Source organism: Suricata suricatta, chromosome 15 (assembly GCF_006229205.1).
Source record: "Suricata suricatta isolate VVHF042 chromosome 15, meerkat_22Aug2017_6uvM2_HiC, whole genome shotgun sequence".
NCBI lineage: Eukaryota > Metazoa > Chordata > Mammalia > Carnivora > Herpestidae > Suricata > Suricata suricatta.
Window position 1 is genome coordinate 13,637,490 of NC_043714.1, and position 25,799 is coordinate 13,663,288.

Here is a 25,799-nt window from a genome sequence, read left to right on the forward strand (position 1 = left end):
GTACATAGTATATGTTAATATAAATTGTTAACTTTTAACAGGCTTTCTATGGGATTCTCCAATGTTCTACCAGGGATTACACTCAGAGAGATATTTCTTCTGCTTGACACATGAAATACTGTATGATGCTTTTAAAATATGGATTTATTTTTATTCAGAGAATTTTCATTACATGGAACCCATGTAAATTAGTGTGGTTTTGTGACTGCTTTTCAGTACTTGCTGTCCCAAAAGAACTGTCAGATAGCTGGTCTACTTTTCTATCCTAGGTGGTGACATTTTTTCTTCTTCTTCTTTTTTTTTTTTTTTTTTTTTTGGGGGGGGGAGAAGATTAGATTTTCTTTCTTAGGTAATGCACAGATATGTGTAGTTATTGTGGGAAACCCCATGGAACTTATAGAAAGGAAGGGAGGAGGCCATGAATGGCGTGAGGGCTGCTGGGAGACAATGGCTAGACAGCTTATACATTGGTAGACTTTCCAGCATAAAAAAATTGGTTTGTTATGAAATAGACCTAAGGACTCTCAATCTACCAATCTATGGGTTTTGTGAATATTTCAAAATGATGAAGGCAGGTTTTATTTCACTCTTGCAAGTTTGCATTTGGAAATTTCTGGATGATGGGAAGATGAGACTGACGCGCTGCCCACTGCGCTAAGAAGGCGATATGGATGATGGGAAGATGAAATGATCTCTTCTAAGTAAAATAAATACTTGATTCTTACCTATCTCTTAAATTGGTAAATATTTTGAAAAGTTCAAATAAAAGAAACCTTATTACTTTGTCTGATTTTTTTATTGTAAGAAATGTTCTCAAATGTACATAAGCCAAAATGGCATATCTACTTTTCAAAATATCAGCATTTAATTAAAATCGGCACTGGTGTAATAATTAGAAAACAGAAACCAATGAGAAGGCACACTCAACCCCCCCAGGAACTTATTGTGCATTTTTTTGGCAAGTCACTAGCCTTCAATATGCCTTTCTCTGCATTCATACTGAAAACAGGAATAATAATTCCTTTCTTTCTTCATAGGAAGGTTGGGATAATCACAAAAGATTACACCTGAAGTCCAGGGAATTAAGTAGCTAATTGTTTTCTCCACTCTCCCTATATAGCTTGCTCTTCCCCCTTTTATTAGAATACTTAAGTCACATGCATTAATTCACTCCTGTATATCTCCCTGACTAATCCGTATGATCCCTGAGTACAGAGACAATATCGTATTCATGTTTGCCTTTCATACCAATTTTTCTCATTAAAAGTCTTGTTCAACATTCCTTGAAGAGGATTTTCCTGATCCCAAATCCCTGCTATGCCCCTTTAGTACATTCTATACTTCTTGGTAGAACAATCACAATTATAATTATATATACATATATAATTTTTAATATTTTTATATTTATTTATGTGTGGATATGTATGCATATTTGTATGCTACATATATGTTTGTATAATGACTTGCTTAATGTTTTTCTCTCCAAAATAAGTTATGTTGCAGTCTCCTCATCTGTAAAATGTGGATAATAATAATATCTAATTTACAGAATTATTGTAAGGAACATTTATTAACAACATTGGAAACATAAGAGAAATTTAATACATTTTATTATTATTATTATTATTATTACTTTTACTATTACTGTTACCATTTAGTTTCTAGGCAATGTTTGTCACTGGAGATGGTGATAGAGATTAAAACAGCTCTGCCTACCAGGCTGGAAACAAAGTAATTTCCGGTTTAATAGTAAGGTTATTTGTGTGCTATACCACAGGGCGGGTCTTCCACAGCAAATCTCTTCATCTTAGGGGCAAATGTATTATTCAGATATGGTAACCCCAGGATATGCTAAGGAAAAAACACAGGGACCAGAGCCTTTTACCAAGAGGGTAAATCCAATTATCCAATACCTTAAAAAATATCATTGCAATCTGGTGGTATCCTGCTGAACACATGCCCGATAGAAATCACTACGTCACTTCTCTCAGGGTGCCGGGTGGCTCAGCCGTTAAGCATCTGATTTTGGCTCCGGTCATGATCTCACGGTTCGTGGGGTGGAGCCCCGCATCGGGTGCTGTGCTGACAGCTCAGAGCCTGGAGCCTGCTTCAGATTCCGTGTCTCCCTCTCTGTCTGCCCCTCTCCTGCTCGTTTTCTCTCCCCCTCTCTCCCTCTCTCTCTCTCTCTCTTAAAAATAAACATTAAAATAATATTTTTTTAAAGTCACTCCTTTCTCAAATGTCTTTTGAATTGCTGCCGCACACTGGAAATATACAGAGAATAAAAGAGACCAAGAAACTTTCCTTTAAGGGAGAGACTTCACTAACATTGATTAAGTTAACCCAAAATCTAGAAGATTGAACTAAATATTTCTGAGAATCCAGTCATATCATGTATGCCAGTAAAAAGAATGTAGTAAAGAATTTCAAGTCTTTGATAATCTCAAAAAAGATTCTTAGCATCCCTCTCAAAGAATAAGCATTTTAGAGGTGAAAGGATCAGTATTGTTTTGGTTCTATCAATAACACTCATGAAATTGGATGCCCTGATTCAAAATAAGCACTCAATAAATTGGTAATGTCAGAGCTGGCAAAGAATGACAGGTTAAGTACCTTGCAAATTTAAATTTTTTGAGAATTCTGTTTCCTGAATGTGTCTAAGTTTGAGAATTGAAACTGCAGTCTGTGTGGTTCTCCTTTAAATGAAAACAAAAAGGGTTCATTACAAAGTTAAACAGTATGGACGTGTAAATACAATTGGCAGATACCTGTGAATTTATGGACCGTAACTTTTAACTAGTGAGGTAAGACTTCACATTATAAAGTTTAGAGGGAGGGGGAGAAGTTGTTATCATGCCACAGAAGAATTTTGTGGCTTTTTCTGGAAACTAATTTTTCAGTAAAATTTAGTCCCTGAATCATTTTACAATGGCTGTAACTCTGCCACACTTGCCAGCTACAATCAGTTCGAATCAAACATTTCCAGTTCTAGGAGATGCATCTGCTGAAGCTGAAGGCACTCATGGAATAAAATCTTTCAACTAGACACTTTACTTTTGCTAGAGTGTTAAAAAAATTCATATAAAGAATCAGCTAATTTATTCCTGAATAATGGTTTCTTCCCGATATCTCATTATTTTTGTACTTTGATGGTGCAATGTGTACTGTTTTATTTATTTGCGGTATTTTTTCAGTTTATGTATTTTGAAAGAGAGACAGAGAGAGAGGCGTGAGAGAGAGAGGAGCCGAGCAAGAGGCTGAGAGAGAATGGCAAGCAGGCTCCATGCTCAGCACGGAGCCAAGGTGGGGCTCAAACTTACCACTGTGAGATAATGACTTGAGCAGAGATCAAGAGTCGGGAACTTAACTAACTGAGCCACTCAGGTGCCCCAATGGTGTGTTGTTTTAAATGAAGATATTAAGACATAAGTAAAAGTTAAAAGTAGGGAGTTGTTTTCGCCTCAACCCTACAGACGTCTGAGCGGAGAATGAATAACTATGCTGAGGGATAGTGTCTGCTTTCATGGAAGACTTGGTGACTTTGCCACCAGTCACTGCTTTTTTCTCCACAGCCTTGATTACCCCAACAGCCACCGTCTGTCTCATGTCACGCACAGCAAAGCGACCTCACTGCGGTGAGGCAGTAAGTGGGTAAGGTAAGGAGATACGGGATCCTATGGAATTTCCCTTTTTTTGGTTCGTGTTTGTAAGTAGCCCATTGATTAGTTAGGGCTATTTTGGGGCGGGTCACCTGATGGGCCTCCTTGTACCCAGGCAGGGGGTGACTGTGGACCCTTTTACTTTGATCAAGTTTCTGTTGCTCAAGCCTGTTACCTAGAAGTGGCCTCTACGGAAACATTACAATATTCTGAACTCAGCCATTTGACTGAATAATTATAAACATTTGGTTACTTAGCCAGTATATGTTATAATTGCTTTCTATGGAGGACATTGTATTTGGTGCTGTAAAGAAACAAAAGACAAAAATGAGATACATTTATTTTCTTCAAGGCACTTCAAATCTAGTTGCGGAAACATAGTCACATAAATAATTTTAATAAAAAATAATATGTTATATATACATTATGATAGAAGTTAAAAACTGTGTAATGAAATTGAGAAATAAACCTGCTTGCTGAGCCAATCAAAGGAGGAACGTGGAGACTCTGAGCACAGTGAAGCGAGGCTTTAATGAACGTTCTTGCAAGAGCAGGTGCCTGACGGACAGACGCCCCTGGGGCAGTTACAGCAGACAATGGATCTCCTGGTGCACAAAGCCCGCCCCTGATTCCTCATTGGCTGAGTGCTACGGAGGGTACAGCCTTACCCGGATGTCGGTTGTCGCCTCTGCTCATCTAAGCCAAAAAGCCATCTGATTACAATGAATGCACATTCCTTGAGGTGACACAGAAACTTCAGTTCTTTAACGCATACCCTGTGTTGCAAAACCTGTGAAAAATAAGCTAGGGAAATGGAGAGACAAAGAACCCGGAAGTGAAGTGTCTTAAGGGTTTGGGACTCCCTGTGTGCGGGAGGGAGTTGGTACATATTTCCAATACGTTGTAAACCTATTGTTAACTAGATAGCGCAGTTTTTGTTTTTGTTTTGTTTTGTTTTGTTTTTGTATTTCTGAAAATGAATCATCTCACTTCTCACAGAAATACAGATAAATTTAGTTTAGGATGGGACAAATATTAGGTAAAACTTCATGAGAATAGTGACATTTAAGGTCTACCTTGACGACTGAGCAGAATGTTGACATCAACAACATGGCGGGGGCTCACCAGCGGAAGAAGCAGAGAGGACAATGGCATGGAACTGAGGAAGTTCCAAGCGTATTAAAGAACTGGCAGAAAGCCAATGTTGATGATACGTTGGTTTCTTCAGTGCCTAATCCTGCTCTAAACACAAAGTAGCGGCTTTGGACTAAATTGAAATAAGCTGGAATTCAATATCCACAAAGCAAGAAACATTTACCAACACAAGCATTTTTTTGAGACCAGCACAATTCTATAAATAGAAGCTGGAGGGTTGCCTGGGTGACTCAGTCGGCTTCCGCCTTCAGCTCAGGTCATAATCTCACCATTCATGGGTTCGAGCCCCATGTCGGGCTCTAGGCTGACAACTAGCTCAGAGCCTGGAGTCTGCTTCGGATTCTGTGTCTCCCTCTCTTTCTGACCCTCCCCTGCTTGTGCTGCCTCTCTGTCTCTCAAAGATAAATAAGAATCATTAAAAAAATTATTTTTAAAAAAGACCAAAAAAAGATAAAATTAAAAAAAAAAAAAAAAAAAGCTGGATGGTACCTAAACTTTATTCTGCATAAATGACAAACAGGAGAAGAACTCTCAAGAACTTTCTTGTGGAGAAAAAAAATTAACATATTTTGCAGGAACATGGGTGATGGAAAGTTCTTCCTCACATGCCATTTTAAGTATCCTTTGATTTCAGCATGGAAAGACTGAAGGTACCATATATGGTATTATTTTTCTCATAATCTGCAATATCTTACTAGCATTAACATGTTGAGAAACTCATAAAACAGTGCAGTCTTTTATGAGACACTTAAATGCCAATCATAAAATATTTTGATCAAATAAAGAATTTAGAAAAGTAAAGTAGCAGAATCCATGAGTCTTGCAATCCGTTTCTTAAAGTGGGAGTTCAGTGTCAGTGAAACAGAATAATGTCTTCAACAGGGAGTTCTGGGCAGCGCAATCACAGGTCCATGACCTTGACTCTGCTACTCACTGTCTATGTACTTTTGGACAAGGGTCCTAACAATTTTGTACCTCAGCTGGTATAAAATGGGGGTCCCTCAGGTCCTTTCCATTCTTTTGAAATTATACCTTTACATTTTTTAACATTTTTATTCATTTTTGAGAGACAGAGACAGAACGCTAGTTGGGGAGGGGCAGAGAGACAGGGAGACACACAATACAAAGCAGGCTCCAGGCTCTGAGCTGTCAGCACAGAGACCAACGCAAGGTCAGATGCTGAACCGTCTAAGCCACCCAGGAGCCCCTGAAATTATATCTCTTTAAAACAATAAAATGAGCATAAAACTTTTTTTTTTTTCAGTTTAAAACTCCTCCAGATTGTCAAGATTAAAACAAAGGAGCAAAGCCATGAATCTGAATGAAGATTTAAAAGTGAAAGGAATGTGTCAAAACAATATTGTTCTCCTAAATCCCCTTCTAAAGGTGTAAATTTCAATCTGACACAACTGCCATTCTGAGTTGCCATCCTGAGTTGTTTTGTTTAACAATGGGTTTAATCAGACAAATAGCTCAGTAAAACAGGAAAACAGATGGGCCATCAACTTTTAAATGTGGAAGCCCAGTAAAATAATCTGTTAGCCTCAGGCCAGGCAATTGTGACCCAATAGCAAGAGAAAATATGGGGGAGAAATGCTTAGAAATGTGTTTATTAGTATGGCGCCATGAACATCGTGAACAGAAGTAGATGTTACTATCCTCAAATATTTAGCATCATCTAATTTGTAACAAAACCAACAATTTGATATTATCAATAAATGAGGACAATTGGTAGAATTCCGTCAAATTACAGTGTCCATTTACTGACTCTAATGTGAACTTCTAAAATTATCCTGTAATACCCATGGATGTGTGGCCATATGAGGACTCATCAGTCTATTGTTCTATTTCTGAGGTCTGCTAATTGTAGCTCAGCACTTTTTCTGTTTGGGTCATTTGATTGCACAGAATGCAGCAAGGTAGCAGATGAGAAATCAAGAGTTAAAATGTTTGTCCACCATAAAGTTAACTTCTTTTGAAGAAATATGGTTGCTAATTTAAGCAGGACTCTTCAATTCCTAATTCACACATTTTTTTGTACCTAAAATTAATGTTTTATTCTATCGTAGTCTCAAATGATCTATAGTGGGAAAAAAAAGTTTATGTTTATGATATATGTGAACATATTACTTTGAACCACACAAATTTTCCATTTGTTAGGTAAAAATCAGTTGAGTAGAACCAATAACAGGCAATTTTTCGTAACTGGAACATGAATTACTGACAATAACTTCCTTGTTGGACAGAAGCTTTGTATTTTACTGTTACTTTCCATCTACTTATTTTCCCTACAGCTGAGTCTAGTGCTATTGACAGTTTCGTACGTGTTTGATGAACAGTTGGTGACGAATTATTTTCAGATCGATTAAATAGACGATGAGACTGACTTCTATGTGGCTCAGCCAAACATGAAGATAGATATATGAAGTGTTTAGCCATTACAGGTAGAGAATAAGTAGACAAAGGAGAGTCTGGGTGAGAGGCACAGAAGTGGCTATAGTACATATACTACATACTATGTACATAGATAGAGATCTGTGCATATACATGTTGGGGGAATGTGAAGGAAGAAGCCGGATGGTTCTGAGCTGTCTAAAATCAAGAAAGTGCAAACTTTCTAACTAAAGCCATCCTGGGAGAAATGTGAGGAAATTTTTGTTGTCTTCAGGACGATCGTTGTTCAAGAACACACCCCTAATTAGTTCTTCCTGAGCTGAAAAAGCTAATTAAAAAATACCCACGCACCGCATGGAACTGATACTGATGTGTACCCTGTGATGAATGGGCTCCACACCCAGGGTTGTCATCACATCCAAACCCCTAAGGAGGAAAGATTCAAGACTCTGTGTGCTAGGTGCAATCCCAAAATGGCAAAATGGCTAAATTAATATGCACACATATGTGCAGATCGAGATGAAGACGTCAATTTCAGGTAGCAAGAAGAATTTCCCCGCACTGACTTCGGTTAGGCAGAAGCAATCAGGGAAGAGCAAGTAGATTTTAAATTTAGACATTCATTTAGATATTCTTTTTTCAAGTGAGTTTGCCAGGCTAAGTCCCATGCAAAATCAAGCCTTGTTAAGTGCACGAAATGTGAAAAGAGTGTGCAGACTCTCTTATCTTGGCCAGGGAATATGGAGTTTCTGATAAACCAAGAGACAGAAAAATCTCTTTCTCCTCCAGTTCCTCCTAAGAGCTAAGTCAGAATTTTTTCAGAAATGATTGTTCGGGTCTTGGCCTATATTTTACGTTTTTGTTTTTTGCTGAATATTAATCTCTTCATACACTTGGGGAAGACGGTTTAGAGTAGAGCCAGTGGGTATCAGTGTGCCCTGGTGGAATGACTGCAAAGTAGATCTGAGCTCTCAGAAGACAGGAAGGAAGCCATGGAGACAAGGAGCCGACTTCAGAGTCAGGTGGATCTAGGTTTCAATCTTAGATTCTCCACTTTCTTTCTTTTCTTTTCTTTAAGTTTTATTAATTTGAGAGAGACAGAGCAAAGCATGAGTGGGGGAAGAGACTGAGAGAGAGAGAGTGTCACCCAGAGGCTCCATGCTGTCAGTGCAGAGGCCGACCCAGGCCTTGAACTCACAAAGCCACAAGATCATGACCTGAGCCAAAACCAAGAGTTAGACAATTAACCAAGTAAGCTACCCAGGTGCCCCTCGGATTCTCTGCTTTCTACATTGTGACCTTGGGCAACTTACCTAGCTTGTCTGAGACCTAGTTTTCTCATCTGTAACATGGGAATAATAATCCCAACCTGTTGTGATGATTAAGTGAAGTAATGTACATAAAACACTTAACAAAATAACACACGCTAACTGTCCAGTAAGTGGTGACTATTACAAAAAAGTCTTCCAAACTGTGGTTTTGTTTCCGAACTTCAGAGTTCAGGAACAGCCCACAAAGATCAGGGACTGGGATAGATATATTCCATTCAAGGAAAACCTCAGTGAAGGCTCATTGAAAGGAATGCTCTTGGTTGGGAGGGTTGAGAAAATAATCAGGCAGACATGTAATATTTATTCTTAATCTCTCTTTTGGGGCCCACTGCCAAAACCAACTACCACATCTGGAACCAATTCTCACATTTAAGTGGACACGTAGTGTTGCTTCTGTTTTTAACTCCACGTTTCCCTGAAATTTACTCCTTTAAGATCTCTCTAGTCTTGCCCTGGTTACCGACATTGTGCTGTTGTTTCACAGGAGTGGCACGCACGCTACACCTCTATATAGTCTAGGAACTTGACTTATATTTGCCAATATTTAGGCCTTTCCCCCTGTCACTGTTAGTCCTAGGTGCTCACTGAACTAAATAAAATTCTACATTTGCTACTTCCAGGACACTTTTGTCATGAACACTACCAAATCAGTGAAATTCTCCTTACATTTATTATCTGAGGAAAAGGGATTTACTTGACTGATGCTTTGTTTAGAATTGGAAAACGAGGTGACCTTTTACTTATTTTATGATTCCTATCCCTTTATCTCTTCATAATCCATTCATTCATCCATCCATCCTCCCATCTGCACATCTATCCATCTAATCATTTAACAAATATCTGTTGGTAACCACTCTGTATCAGAAAGTGTCCCAGCCCCCGAAGCTATTGTGGAGGGTCAGGCTGACACCCAGTCCTGTTTTCATGGAAATGATGAGATTAACTATAAAATCTGATCTCACTAAATGTGTAGACAGATATTTTGATCACTGCATGTCTAGATGTAGTTTATGCTTCCTTGATTTTTCATTCCATTGCTTTCCCTTGTGTAAGAAGCCAGATGTGTATCAATATAGAATATATCACAACATAAAAGTAAACTTTTCAAAAAATCTATTTTGCTGCAATTTTCTGAGGCATGAATTTGGTAAGCTGTATCCCATGATAAAATCTATCTGGCATAAAATCTATAAAATCTTTCTCTTTATCACTTTGTAAATGTACCTTTACTAAATGCAAGTTCCTTGAGGGTAGAGACTTTTGTTTTATATCCCCAGGATGTTAACAGCGTCTGATGCACAAAGGTCACTCTATACATTTTGCTGTTCATGAATAAATGATTGAATGAACACATATGTTGCAAAAACAAAATAACCTTTTTCTAAATTTTCATTCTGAATTCTAGAAAAATAATATGTCACATATTATATTTTTCTTCTGAAGACAGTTATCTGGAATATTGTTTCTACTGGCAATGTGCATTCACCAGACTTCCTCTTATTTTTTCCTTCCTGACAGACTACCTATATTTTTAGGAAAGGAGTTTTTTGATCTACTGAATTTTTTTTTCTTTGCCAAGATTATCATCTAACTGGTAGTCTGAGTGTGTCAAACATTATGTGCTACTCTGTCTCTTTTAAAAAGCTGTTTACAAAAGCACAGAATACTTCAATTGAAATCCAGCTCCTCAGAAATCATCTATCACAGTCTAATATATTAAATTTTCACTTCAACTTCATCAGCATCTTTAGAATCTGATTTTCTCTTTGTTTATTTTTCCAGGTGACAAAGTTTTACATCCTTTCAACACCCTGTTGGTTTTCTGCCAATTACAACACTAATGGTTGCTGGTAAAAGTCATTTTCATAGAAGGTCATTTTCGGGTAATGTGAGTTCAGTACTTTAACTTGAGAAGGAATCCAAGCCGTAGAAGAGGATGGTTTGAGAGGCGTGTGTGTGAGGTGACTTCCAGATGGCAGAGTCTCAGGGCTCCAACCAACATGGAGGATGTTCAGCAGAGAAGTGATCATAATTTTCAGGCTCCTGGCCTTTTATTTACAGTGAGTTTGACCCTCTGGCCAAGCATATTCATCTCTGCTTGGTAGTCCAGGCTTTGGGGTCATGATCTGAGGAAATGTTGATGTTTGGGAATACAGCATTGCTGACTACTTCACCTCTCCTCTGTAGTTCTAGGGATCTCAGGATGGTGGAAGTCAATTCACAAAGGAATGAGTGACAGCAAAGGCTGCTGCTTCAAGTGTTGGGTGACCTGTGGACAACTGGCGGTGGATGTCGCCAGGATGTTGTTGCTAATGGATCCTGAAAGTCAAAGTATCAAAGACACAGGCATTTTTTCATTATCCACGTTCCCCTTAACTTCAACGGTGATGATCTAGTCTTAAAACCAACAATTAGACAACCAGAGTCCTTACATACAGAACTGAAGCCAGGTGTTTGGAAAGTGTTGTGGGGGTAACGTACAAGAATATAGAATCTCTCTGTGAAAACTGCATGAAGATATTCTGAGCACTTTTGACTTCCTCCCATAAAACTTGATCAAAAACATAGAGAAAATAAAACTTATGTGGTTCACTTCCAAGTATTTTTTTAACGGAGCCTCTGAAGATGGTCTAAGAGCCAGATCTATTAGCTCACTTCCAAGCTAATGCTCCCAAAGTGTGATGTGATCTCACTGTGGTTTTTTTTTAATCTGTTTAAAGGTATAGAAAAAAAGAATAACTGTTGAATAGGATATTTAGAATGAAAAACTGGACACAAACTGTGCTGTCCACTTTGAAATCATCTAAAAAGCAGTAATGCGGATGGCACTGTATAGCAAAAAACTGACTGATATGCCTTCTCATTGAAGATAATGAAAATCCAACTGTGAGTGCTTGTCAGGACCTCTTTGAAAATTCTGCGTTTCCTCTGCACACCCTCAAGCACACTCGTGTCTCATGGCCTTATCTGACACTGTCCCAATCTTATAGGAAATGCTGGAGACTCGTCATTTGTATGACATGACCAACTATCCTTCGTGCCAGTGGGACTTTTTCTTATTGTTGCTGTTGAAACTATAATGGATTAAAGATTTCCCAAAGTTCAATCTAGGTAATCCCTTCTGTAGGATTAACTCACTGAATGGCTTTCTGCATGTATTTGTTTCAGAAAGAAAAAAAAAACAGATTTCAAATCCCTAAATCTGGAGGTAACAATTTATTTATTGTTCAGATAGCATCATGGATAACTTGTGTGTGTGTGTGTGTGTGTGTGTGTGTGTGTGCTTTTTACATGTTCACAGTTTATCCCATGAGAAATCTAAATGAAAATTAAAAAAAACTCTAGTTTTTCACAAACTATAATTACTTTAATTACAGGATAATTATATAAATAATGCATTTGAATGTAGGTTTCAGTTTTCTTTGTTTTCTAAATATTATCATCTTTCAGTGTTTTCAGACGTGTAAACAGGAAACATTTAAGTTTAGATGAAGAGCAGGTGAACTGTCTATGATACAAGTGGAGACAATCAAAAGATGATTAGGCTATTGAAAACTGCCTAACTAGGTGCTAATTTTTAAGTGAGCAGGTGTACTTAGTCATTATAACTTTAAAATGAATATATATTTGAGTTAAACCACCCTCAACATTAAAATAACATTAGAGGTCTGGCTGGTACTGACTAAATCCAGCAAAGGCAAAAGAGGTGGAAAATAGACAGTAAGGCAGTCAGCCTCTTCAGAATGAGGAGGCATTAAAGAGGAAACTATAGGCTCTAAAGAAATGTTCAATAGTTTTACAACATTTTGTTGATGTTCTTAAAATGTGGCCCCAAAACATCATTAATGTGTCAGAAGGACTAATATTTTGGTTATTGTTAAAGGATGATTAACTTTGCACAGGAATTGTATAAAGTAAGAAAGATTGGATAATTACCATGGGTGGAAATCAACTGGTATTTTTTTAACCCCCAATTCAGTTGTTTTTCTTGTTGCTACTGAAATACACCAACACACTCTTAACTGCTCACATGGAACACACAAAGACTTGGTTCTAAGACATAGGGAAATGGTAAGTTTGTGACTAAAGGATGAACATTAAATTTCAAGGTGGTGTGACATACATAATGCCCATTGAACTCACATAGGGCTGTACCTGAAATTGAAAGCCCAGTTTTCATCAAGAATTATTGCAATGAAATAAAATAAACTCATGTAGCATTTGGTATGGGGCTATTTTAGGTCCATTAAACACTATGGAAGAATGTAAACTGTTTCTAAGTATCCAGGTGATGTTCAGAACATTTAGCTGTTTAACAAATTTGTCCTCTGTGTGCACAATCATACCTCACGAGATCAGAGTCCAAGAGTTTGTGAAAGAGAAAATATGCACTGCCACAAACTCAGATATATACGAAAGGAATCTGATGAACTCCATGTACATTATTTGAGTGGGTTTTGCAATTAGCTTCCAGCTCCTGTCCAGTGACCCTTCAAATGTTGCTAATGGTTTTGCCCTTTGACTTCCCCACTGTTTTGTATCATTCATGATGTATTTTCTTCCAGTACCAGATTACTGGTAGGTGCTACTCTGCATGTCTTATGGTAGGTTTAGTCTGCTGAGAGCTTCATTTATTGCTTCAGAATTTTGTTCTATAATAATAGAGCCAATTTTATGGAAGTTCTTTGTGCCCTATTCTACTTTTTTTTTTGTCTTATCACAAGAGGGGGAAAGCGGAGTTGGGTTTGATACCATCTATTTTGTGTTGGTACAATGCATTTGCAGAAAAGTGTTATTGGCAGATCTTTCATAAGCCTGGTGAACTGTGTCCATCAGTTCATAGTTAATAGTTTTCCTATAGCCTGTTATTATAGGGTATCCCAAATCTTTTAAAAAGAAATGGGAGGTATAAGTTGTTGGAAGCCATTTCTAAACTCGCTAAGCTGAGAAAACTCCTTGTGAGGTAAGGCAGGTTTGCAAGGCCTCTTGCCATCAGATGGTGACTGATACCCACCCCCACTCAATTATTTTTGCTTGAGTACAGATCCCCAAGGCACCTTGTTGACTGGTATCAGGAGTGACTTGTCCCCTTATCCTAAAATATGCTAATTGCACCTTGTAAGGGAACATATTATAGGAATTCCTTCTTTTATGATTATGGGAGCAAATATTACATTTCCTGAGAAACCCGTTTTTCTTCCCCTCAAGAAAACAGGCTATTGACCTCTGCTTACAAAGAACTAACTTTTGCTTTTGCTATGCTAAAAACCTTGCCTTGTATTTGAATGCTGAAGATACCTTCCTTCCCCATATGGCAAGCATCTAAATCACCTACATCAATCCCTATTGATAAAGATATGAGTCTTCTACCAATCTATGTTCTGGGACATTTTTACATGTCAAAGAAATTTGTCACCAGAAATCATTGTGTAAGGCAAATGCCACTACTGTACTGACCCCATACATTTTTTCCATAAATAAAGCTGACCCTCCAGTCAGTGCAGACATGCCTGCCTGGTGATCAGAAAGAAACTTGTGGCTCTCTCATTCCCTTCCTCTTTCACCAACACTGTCCATCCTTCAGGGAGCCCTGGGCCTGCTGGAGCTGGACTCCGGCAAGTGGCGCCCAAACAGGGACCTGAAGGTAAGCCCTTTCCCTTTCTCCTTTGATTTTTGGGATGGTTAAGACTCCACCGTAAGGTGCCGCAGACCCCCCTGTAGAGATAGGCAAAGTTCGAGTGGTGGATAGGTCAGAACTTAAACTTGAGGCTCTCTCACTCCCTCCGGCCAACACCGTCCATCCTTCAGGGAACTCTGAACCTGCTGGAGCTGTGCTCTGGCAATAAGTGAATGAGTTTATTTATAAACCCTGATGTCAACTATCACTCTGTCCAACATGGGATGACTCCATTTTGACCCTGCTATATTCAAAACTAGGTCCTTGTTGAGTTCGTATAAGGCATTTACTTATGATTAGCAGGTTCAAAATTTTACTGGAGAAATGGGAAGAGAAGTTCCCTCCTTTCAAGAGGAGTTATACACTGTGCTCAGAAACGCCATCCTCTGTCCTAGAGCAGATTTTCAAAGCTTCTCACCAGCCAGGACTGGCTGTACTCTCTCAGAAGGGATTCTCCCACCCACCATTAAGATAATAACATTACCAATGTTAAATAAAGAAACCAATACCTATATTTTAGGAGCACTCATTTGTGGTCATGATCTATTAGGAAATTAAACAATTTCTCATGCTTTGGTTTTCGATCACCACTTTTGAAACATAATAAGAGTTTCTGTTAATATTATTTCCTCAAATAATTAGCCTTATTTATCAAGCTGCAGATAGGTCCTTCCTTGAGATATTTCTCTACTCACATTCAAAATGAAGAAAATAGAAGTCTGAGTTGATTGCATAAGTGAAACTATTTTGTTTCCCATTGGAAAACATTTTGGACAACATGTAACTTTACAGAGTAGTTATTAAGGTGAGAACATGGCACGTTCAGAGCCCGCTCAGGTCTCCGTGACCCTCGGGAAATCAATGACCCATGAGGCTTCATGCTCTCTCAATTTAGCCTCAGACACCAAGACACACCAACGTTGGCCAACAGGTATTTGTAAGACGTTCCATGCACACTTACATTTCCCCCGCTCACGTCCGCAGTGCCACAGGCTGTATACACAGACTGACCTGGGACACAGCACAAAACAAAAAAATCAACAACGCAAGGCGACATTATTTTTTTAATTGCTTACTTCCAATTACCCTGCAAAGTGGTCAGGTTGAAAATCAGTCCAATTCTATTACCACGCAAGAGTTCCTTTGCAATCACATGCCTCGAGAAGAAAAACGAGAGCTCCTTCCTTTACCAAAGAAGCCCTGCCACAAGGCAGCTGATTTTATTTGAATTTCATTTTCCATGTTGCAAGTTATGCAACTGTCAGGTCTGTTGCTATGCGTTATGATGTGTTCCTCCCCAAGGGAGAAAAGAAATGGGCAGTTGGTGCTTTTCGATGTAGGACAAAAACCACTAATGCTCTAGCAGTTCCTTCGTAGTGGGTTTCACAAATAATGCCAGCAATTCCCTACACTTTTAGGTGTTTGTGCTCATAATTAGCATTCATTAATATCTTTTCAAGTATACAGTCTGCATCTAAGCTCTTTGTCATAGCCAAGCTTCTCTGAAGGATTTTCTACCCACTTTCTCCCCACCCGCATCATGATTTCACCTGCTCCCAGGCACCATTTTTGAACCACATATCACTTCCTAAGATAAATGATCAAGTCTACGTGGCCAGAAATAAAATACACTTTGTCCTTGATGTCTCAGGAACTTTCCACATGAATGGAATTACCTTTTTGTATAAATTCTTACTTCATGCCTTCTTCCACACCTTGGGACTTTTCTGTTTCTTTCTTCTGTCAACTCTGGCCATTCCTTTTTCATCTTCTCTGCTAGTTCCTTCTCCTCTATCTCAATTCTAAGTCTCCTGTGTCCAAAATGGTAGTCAATAGTTACAGGTGAGTATTAGTCTCTGAAATGAGGCTAGTTTACATTAGGATGTGATATAAGTGTAATATACACACCAGAATTTGAACACTTAGTATGAGAAACTCATGTAAATGATCTCATGAACAAGCAGTCAACTCACATTATTTGCAGTAGTTATGTTTCATAATACTCTGGGAACAAAAATTAGTGAATACTGAACCATTGCTCCCAGAAGGAATACAGGGTTATGTTCCTGTGATCCTTTGGTCACAACACTTTCATCTTCCCATCAGTACAGAACCTTGTGTTATGTGTGTTTTGCATTAAAGACATCCTATTTAATCTATACTGTTGATTCATAACATTGAGCTCATGGCCAATGGTTATAACTCATGCCTGAACGAAGCTTACTCTAATGCACAGGTGTCCTCCATATGACACACATCCCAACCTTCTTGTACTTAGAATACTAGACAGAACTCCAACACTATGGTTGGAGACCATTTTAAATAGCAAAATCACCACCAAAAAGTACAAAAAAAATGTGGGAAATGTGGCACTGAATACACCTTGCAAAGAATGCTTATTTTAGAGTGTGAGAGCTAAAATGGCAGGGAGAGCATCGCCTCGTTTGACTTTAGCTGGGAATGTGCAAGCCCCGTGACTCAAGTGTTCAGCCCTCTGGACACCTCTGGGAATGACTGTAAAAGTGCTGGGCACATGATTTTGAGGGTTACAGTAAATTTTAGCTAGTAGGTACATTTACAAATACAGAACCCAGAAATGATAAAGATTGATTCTATTTTACATTAATTATGTGTTGAAATGATGGCATTTTGGATATATTGAGATAAGCAAAGAGCATACTAAAATGCGTTTTCTCTTGTTACTTTAAACAATTTTTTAAAACACTTATTTATGTTTAGAGAGACAGAGAGTGAGTGGGAGAGGGGCATGGAGATAGGGAGTCACAGATTTCAAAGTAGGCTCCAGGCTCTGAGCTGCCGGCACAGAGCCAGATGTGGGTCTCAAACTCATGAGGCTAGATCATGACCTGAGCCCAAGTCAGATGTTTAACCAACTAAGTCACCCAGGCACCCCTCTGGTTACTTTTGACTGAATGTTGCTACTGGAATACATATGTGGCTCACATTGATTCTCATTATATTCCTATTGATTATAAATGTAGTAGTTTACAAACGGTGTTGTAAAGGTAGGTATTTCACAGTTCTGGTCACTCACCACAGGTTACTCTCTCATTCTCGCTACTTGAGATAAACATGTAGACGCTAAAGACTGCCCACATCTGAGGGTCACCCTCCCATCTTCTGTTTCTTTCAATAAAAAAAAAAATTATTTTGAGAGAGAGACAGAGACATAAAAACGGGAGTTGCAGAGAGAGGAGAGAGAAAATCCCAAGCTGGCTCTGCACTGACACACAGAGACTGATGTGGGGCTCGAACCCATGAATTGTGAGATCATTACCTGAGCCAAAATCAAGAGTCAGACACTTATCCAACTGAGCCAGCCAGGTGCCCCCCTCATCTATTAACGCCCCACATCCCAGCATCTCGGTTCTTGCTTTGGTATATATCCAGAATGTCACCAATTCCTCCCAGCTCCTTTACCTCCACGTCGATGAAACCATTGTCATGATTGGCACCAACAATCTAAGGGTCTCTTGCATCCTCTCACACCCTAATGACCTTTTAAAACCTAAGTCAAATCACAATCACACCTGTGCTCAGAAACTTCCAATGGCTTCCCAGCTCACTCACAGAGAAATTCAGTATCTGGTAAGACTGCAGGAGATGGGTCCCTCCCTTCCTCTGGGATGGATCTCAAACACTCTCCCCATTGATTATTCCATTCCATCAACAATGGCCTCCTTGCTGTCCTTGGCTTCTTAATGCTGCCCAGAGCTTCCCAATGCACAAAGGCCTGGGCCTTTATGCTGGCTGTTCCTTGCCCACAATGATCATTCTGCAGTTGCCTCATGGCTGTTTCTTTCCATTACTTCATTCAGATCTTGACTCAAATGGCACCTGATCAGACCCTCTAAAAAACGACTGATAATTCTCTATAAAAGACCCCTGCATCACTCTGTCTTCTTACTCTGAATCATTTTCTTTTCCCTAGTATTCATCATTGCCTAAGTTTTATTTATTTGTTCCACTCTCTCGCCGTAAAATGTGGACCCTGGAAGAGCAGGGACTTGGACTTATTTATTCATAGCTCTCTCCCTGGTACTAGAATACCTGGTGCATAGTAGGTAATCCAAAAACATTATTTTAATAATGTTTCTATCTACAATTCAGATTTCCATAGTTCCAAAAACCTAGTTGGCCAACTTCAAAACCTCACATACATTTTTAATATTTAAATCCAAGTTAGTTAACATATTGTTAACATAATAACGATTTCAGGAATAGACTTTAGTGATTCAACACTTACATATAACACTCAGTGCTCCTCCCAAGTGCCCTCCTTAATGCCTATCACCTATTTAGCCCATCCCCCAACCCAACCCCACCAGCAACCCTCGGTTGGTTCTCTGTATTTAAGAGTCTCTTATGGTTTTTCTCTCTCTCTGTTTTTATATTATCTTTGCTTCCCTTCCCTTATGTTCATCTGGTTTTTTTTCCTTAAATTTCACAGGAGTGAAAACATATGATATTTGTCTTTCTCTGACTTATTTTGCTTAGCCTAATATTCTAGTTCCATCCATGTTGATGCAAATGGCAAGTATTCATTCTTTTTTATATTACCAAGTAATATTCTATTTTATAGATAGATAGATAGATTGATAGATACCACATCTGCTTTATCCATTCATCAGTCAAAGGACATTTGGGCTCTTACCATTCTTTGGCTATTGTCAATAGTGCTTCTATAAACATTAGGGTACATACACGTGCCCCTTTGAATCAGCACTCCTGCATCCTTTGGATAAATACCTAGTAGTGCAATTGCTGGGTCATAGGGTATTTCTGTTTTTAATTTTTTTGAGGAACCTCCGTACTGTTTTCCAGAGCGGCTGCACCAGTGTGCATTGCCACCAGCAGTGCGAGAGGTCCTCATTCTCCACATCCTCACCAACATCTGTTGTTGCCTGAGTTGTTAATGTTTGCCGTTCTGATGATGCAAAGTGGTATCTTATTGTGGTTTTGATTTGTATTTCCCTGATAATGAATGATGCTGAGCATAGTTTCATGTCTCTGTTAGCCATCTAGATGTCTTCTTTGGAAAAGTGTCTATTCATGTCTTCTGCCCACATATTCACTGGATTTTGGGAGGGGTGTCAAGTTTGATAAGTTTTATCGATTTTGGATACTAACTCATTATTTGATATCACACACAGTTTTAATAACAATGTTTGGGTTATCAATATTTTTAACTGAAAATAACATTGGCTTACATTGGACAACCTTGGTTTAAATACTGTTTTTTCCAATTATTTTCTCTATGGCCTTGAGCAAACTATTTACCACTCTAAGTCTTAGTTTTCCAGTGCTAACGTAGGATCAGGAATACTTGCCTTACAGTTTTGTTCTAAGGATTACAGCAAGCGTTATCTCAGACGTAAATTCCCTGCAAGGTGACCAGTGCATATCAGGTACTCAGTCATCAATGTTATTTAGCAATCTTTTATTAAAAACCTACTATATGTTAAGTGCCATACCAGCCTCTGGAGATGAAAATTCTATGAGGCATAAATTAAAAAGAAGAAGCAGCAGCAGCAGCAGCAGCAGCAGAAGAAGAAAAAGAAGAAGGCGGTGGCTAATGAGGATGAAGGGAGGTGATTGAGAGTGGGAGGAGCCAGTTATAAATGAGCTTCAGAATGTTAATGTAATAAAAGTACATGTGATTATAATAATGTCACAATACTTCTATTGTGAGCTCAGTGATAACAGGGGGTAAGCGGGCTCAGGACTCAAGACACAGTTCATAAAGGAAGCAATGCTTTAACTGAGTCTTAAAAGATGCATTGCATTTGGTAGATGGAAAAATGATGAAGCTACTGCTCGGCACAGAAAGCAGTGAGCAAAGGCCCGGAGAGGCGAATAGGAAGCGGCCTTCGGGAAATGGCAAGCAGCTTAGCGTGGCTGAGCATAATATCCCAGGGATTCAGTGAGTCCAGGTTTAGATGAAGGTCTTTTAATGCGACATGAAAGAGTTTAATTTTTTCTTATAAGTGAGTATATTGGGTTGAATGGTGGCCCTTAAGAGATTATATCCAAGTCTTAATTCTCAGAACATACAATTATTTGGAAAAATGGTCTTTGCAGATGCAATTAAAGATGTGCTCTTTGTTCTGTTTAGGTGTATGTACCGTACAGCACACGACAACCCCCAGGCGACATCTATTCCCAGGGGTCCTTTGCCTGCAGCGGAAGAGTGGTGCCTGCGCACGATCTTTGCTTCAGCTGCAGGGGGAGGTCTGATGGAGCCTTTGCATTCGGAGGGTCTCTGGAGCCTGGGAGGCCCCCGAGCACCATTTCCTCATCTTATTAACTACTCTGTAAAGTTACATGCTGTCCAACATAAAATTTCAAATGAAGAACCAAATGGTTGTGGTTACAACCGAGACATCTCCTCTCTCCATTTTGAATGTAGGTAGGAAGATATTTCAAGCAGAAAATTTCTGATTCTACCACTAAGGTCGGTAAAAGCAATACCATGAAAAAACATTATTATCTTTAGGAATCATTAGCTTTAGGAACCATGGCTAAGGAGTTGAACTACTATTTATTGATTCAGATGCTATATGTATGAATTTTTTATACATATGTACGCATGCATGCATTCTAGTTAGTTAATAAAAGCCTGTGAACTCAGTAACATGATATGCATTTTATAAAGGAGGAAACTGAGATTCAAAGAGTTTGAGTCAACATGCAAAAATAACCAGATTGTTAGTACTAGAAAAAGATTTGGGCCAACATTCATACACTCAAGCCTGCATTTTTCCCTTACAAAGGCCTTAGGGAACTCAACTATAATCAATCAAAGATCGGTCATATCAAAATGGCTGGTCATCATACTTCCCTTGAACTTATCCATATTTGAATTGTGCCACTGACATTTGCAGACACCTTGTGCTATAACAGACTGTGGTGAAGAAGTAATTTCAAGGCAGTTAAGATAACTGGGGTATGAACAAAGGCTGTGCACTGAACCTTGTAGAGCAGTGGTTTCTGTTTGTTTGCTTGTTCTGTCGTGTTTTGCTTTATTGTGGACACTATGAGTTATGGGCAGTATCAGGAATAGGACATGTTTCTGGCACAACTTCTCCGTCCCTTTTTACACACGGCCCTTCTTAGCCTCCAAGTCACGCTGTGATCAGCAGCACCAAGCCGCACCACTGTAACCCTAAAACAACTCATTCATAGTAAATGAAGTTGTTCAACATCTTCCAAGTATAAAAGTAAAAGAGAAAAATCTTGGACATACCTACATTAGTCACATTTATGCATTATTGACAAATAAAATTCATTTGGGAGTAACATGGATTCACTGATGAACATTATGTTTTCTACCAAGCATTTTTTTTAGCCTTAGGTGCTCAGAAAGAGGCCATTTCCCCATAGTGTTAATGTTGAAAGCTAGGGCAATGACACCACAATAATGCCCATCATTGTGATGTATAATATAGATGTTATTGCGCATAATAGAAAGCATTCCTTGGGAGTAATGCATTTTTTTTTGCCTACATGCTGACACCAAGCAGATAGATATAAATGTGCTTTAATGTGTTTCCTTTTAAAGGGCTAGTGTAGACGCACCCTCGAGTGTGTGTTTTGTATAAGGTTTGGTGAGCAGCTCGCTTTTAGTACAGCTTTCTATATTCACTTTCGTACTCTTGATAGCTCTAATTATAAACTGCACAGTTTTCTATTCCTTCCTTGCTGTTCTTTGTCATTGCACTGCTCATAGACATTTCATCAGTGGAAGCTGTTTATAGTTCATTAAACACTTTAAGCTGTTGTTCTAAAGTTTTATACTTCTTTTTTTGTATTTTCCAAGTCATTTCCCTCTGCTGTCATATGAACCCATGCCACACAATTCAGGAGAAGACATCAGTTATGCACATTTTGTGGATAACCAGCAGGGTTAACAGCCATAAATGAATCAGAGAGTTTGGCGATCTATTTTATATTGCATTTCATATGGCATTTGGCATGGAAAGTTTAGATCCTTTTTAAAAAAATTATACTCTCTAATTCTTCTTAAAATAGTAATTTTGCTTCTTAAATAAAAACACTAGCCAAAAGAGAGTATTAGCTCATACCTTGAGAGGACACAGCATAGAAAATGTGATTATTGGAAACGAAATATTTTCCTGTAGTATCATAGTAGGAGGAGATGAGGTAATCTCCAATACATGACCCACTAGAATGGCATTACAATTTGAAGAAAGAGAGACTTATTGACATTAAGATTACCATGGAATGGGTAGGAGACCATAGTGGTATCAGAAGGAGGCTATCTCTGATTTCTCTCGGACTGGTCACTCTGTGACTGTCACTTGTCAGTGTTCTCCTAGAACTGGTCCTGCATCAACCACTGTGTTGGAAGACTACATAGACCAGGCTAATTTATATTCCTTCCGCAAAGCATTATATAATCTTTCTGTGAAAGATGAAAGAGGTTAGGGATTTAGTCTTCGCTGATGATGAAACATTGTTCTCCATAATATTAATTTATCGAGCAAAGCCTCATTTCATCATCACATTGAGCAAGCTCAAGGCACATGGTTCTGTGTTAGAAATTAAAGCAACTTACCAAGAACCAGGTTTAAAATATTAGAGGAAAATAGGAGGAATGATTCCAAGAAAAGGAGGTATTAGGTTAACACTGAATGATTGCTTTGAGACTCTGGAGGGTGCCTTCTTCTCCAGGAGGAAGCTAGCTTACTTTGTGTGAGGAGGGCGGTTTCTAAAAGTCTACTGTTCTGGGGTGCTTGGGTGGCTCAGCTGGTTGAGCATCTGACTCGATTTTGGCTCAAGCCATGATCCCATGTTTGTAGGATCAAGTCCCGTGTTCACAGGACTCCGTTCTGAGCACGGAGCCTGCTTGAGATTCTCTCTCTCTTGCCCTCAGCCCTTCTTCTGTGTGCATGCTCTCAATCTCTCTCAAATTAAAAAAAAAATTGATGCAACTGTGCAGATAACCTGTAGTAAGCAGACTCTTTTTAACCTCTGCTCTTACAATTGCATGGAAATCGAGTCTATTTCCTCCCCATTTGCCGCTTATGCAATATTCTTCCTTATTGACTTTTTTTTCACATTTTCCCTCATTATAATGAGTTCAAAATTATTACAGATTCAATTAATAAGTAGGCTTACAATAAAAAATTTTATCTACATATAAAACAAAATAGCAAATCTCATTCAATAAATTGGACTTTGTGAACCCTAAGATTTTTGATCCAATATACATAGCTGGTGACAAAAAATAAACTCTTTGTGAGTAGTTTTCCTTGATTTTAATTCATGTTAATACGCATTTAGCTATACAATTTGTTGGTATTATGTGTATGCTGTAGGCATCATGACTCAAAGACAAAAATATCATTCTATTAAAAATCAACAAAAACTATAAAATGCTACATCAAAGTATGTTGTTATGATTCTTAAATGTAGTAAACATATTTTAACATTGTGATAGAAGGTTAATATCAGGGATACCTATGAAAAAAATGAATCAAAAAGAGGGACAGCTGGGAGGCTCAGTAGGTTAAGTGTCCAGTTCTTGGTTTCAGTCCAGGCCATAATTTCACAGTGGTAGGATCAAGCACAGAGAAGGGCCATATGCTGGGCTTGGAGCCTGACTGGGATTCTCTCTCTCCCTGTTTCTCTGCTCCTCCCCTGCTTGTACGTACTCACACTCTCTCCCTCTCTTTCTTAAATAAAAAAAAAAAAAGAAAGAAAGAAAAGAAAAAACGAACTGAAAAGGAACAATGATAAGAAACACAGAAGACTTGTTTTAATGGTTAAACAAGAATCATTGCTGAAATATTTGACAGAGCATCTCTAGCTGCTCATTGTGAATCTGAATTGTCCTCCAAGTTAGCCCTGTACTTGCCCTTGCCCCTGCCCCCCAGCTCTGAGCCCTGACCCCACCTACCTTCCTGGAATCTGCACATCTCACCCTTTTAGCCTACCCTACCATTTACTTTCATTTATGTTTATTGTTTGGTTTCTCTCTTCCTCGGCTGGAATGTAATCTCACTGCACGCAGGCATTTTGTTCATGTTACTTACTGATTTACTTAATACAAGAGCCTAACAGAGTGCCCAGTGGATATGAGGTGCTCAGTAAATATCTATTGGAGAAACAAATGAATGCTACAATATTCGCCAGGTTTTAAAAGGGTAGACAGTCGTCCATGGAAAAGGCATCCCAGAAGAAGGAGTGTTTAAGAAAAGCTCTGAAGAAAACAAGATGACTCTGTGACAAACTTTGTCTGAGAGGAAGAGACCAAAAGTAGAGAGACCGTAGCAGAAAAGAGAGACCTCTGGCCTGGCAGTCGCATGGGCTGTGGCCTTGAATGTCCAATGAAGGAGCTCATTCAAGGAGTATTTATGGGACATGTTGCTAAGCCCTAGGCTAGATGATATCCAGAATGGAAAGATGATTGGATTGTGACCCTAGGTTTCTGGAGGCTTACAACTAATTCTCACCAGCCCTTCTAAATGTTTCTACCCCATTTCTAATACATCACAAAGCTCTAACCTAAATTATTGCAATGGCCCCCTACTTAGTGGTGAGGCTTCCATTCTTGCCCTGCCCATTCCCCACCTCAACCCCCATGTTCCAGTTTCAAAACAACAGCTAGCAGTGTCAGTGAATTTCACTCCCTGGCTTAGAATCTTCTTGTGCCTTCTCATCTCCATTTGAATGAAAGCCAAAGGCCTTCCTGGGTCTCACACACTCATTGTCACCAGGCCTCAGCCCCTCCCTGATCACCTCTCCTGCTTCTTCCTCCCAATCATTTAGTTCCAACCACATTGACTTTTTTTTGGGGGGGGGGGGCACTTCCTGAAATGTGCCAGTCTTGCTTGAGCCTCAAAGTTTTCCCCCTGGCTTTTCTCTCTGATTAGAATGCCCTTTCTCTACTTAATCATATCGCTCCCTCCCTCCTTATTTAGTTTTTTGTTCACCAGTGACTTTATCAGGGAAATCTTTTCTATCACTCACCATAAAATAGCACAGCCCACTTCACTCTGTCTTTGCCCTGCTTTGTCAGATTTGATCACTGCTATGCTAATTCAAATAACATAGCTGCTCAATAAATACTTGTTGAATGAAGGAAGGTGCTAATAACAAAATGCCAAAGTTGAAAATTATACAGATAGATTAAAAGAAGAATATGGCTTAAGGAGAAACTCAGTTATTTAACAGAGTGTTTTGAATGAGAAAGGACGAAGATAAAGATCATTCAACAGATGGTGTTGTGAAAGCTAAAAAGTAATTTGGAAAAATAATATGGAAATCCTCTTTGCACAGTGTATCATTTAAGGCTCTGGACATCATGTAATGGAAACCATTCTGGACTTTACTGGGAGGATATTGGTGATCATAGGAGGCAGTGGTATCAAATGGATATTGGGAAGTTGTCTCTTTTAATGCCATGAAGTAGGATTTAGGGAACGTGAAATCTCACTGAGCATGTGACACTTGGTCAGAAACTGTCCACTCCAATTCTTTGTTCCTGACCTTGAAAATTTGATGATAATATATAAAGTGCAGTCTTTTCACAAGGAG

General features: G+C 38.8%; 1 protein-coding gene and 1 long non-coding RNA gene across 13 annotated transcripts in view; one reads left to right on the forward strand and one right to left on the reverse strand.

Moving 5' to 3' along the window:
- Positions 1 to 17,397, reverse strand: part of LOC115279314 — a 36,431-nt gene extending 19,034 nt beyond the window's left edge. The window contains exons 1-3 of the long non-coding RNA XR_003903356.1: positions 17,272 to 17,397; positions 15,893 to 16,027; positions 15,178 to 15,227 (exon numbers count right to left, since the gene is read on the reverse strand). This is a non-coding gene — a long non-coding RNA (uncharacterized LOC115279314). The remainder of the gene's footprint in view (positions 1 to 15,177; positions 15,228 to 15,892; positions 16,028 to 17,271) is intronic.
- Positions 17,398 to 17,644: 247 nt separating this feature from the next.
- The window catches only part of LOC115279272, a 15,435-nt gene continuing 7,280 nt past the window's right edge, over positions 17,645 to 25,799 (forward strand). For 5 of the 12 annotated variants that reach the window (XM_029923821.1, XM_029923820.1, XM_029923823.1 and 2 more), the window contains exons 1-2: positions 19,976 to 20,160; positions 20,353 to 20,646. In XM_029923821.1, the coding sequence (XP_029779681.1) occupies positions 20,039 to 20,160; positions 20,353 to 20,646 (416 nt within the window). In that variant the 5' untranslated portion in view covers positions 19,976 to 20,038. Of the gene's footprint in view, positions 17,826 to 19,573; positions 19,646 to 19,975; positions 20,225 to 20,352; positions 20,692 to 25,799 lie in introns of those variants that run through there. The other 7 variants (XM_029923816.1, XM_029923818.1, XM_029923814.1 and 4 more) reach the window with 7 other exon arrangements.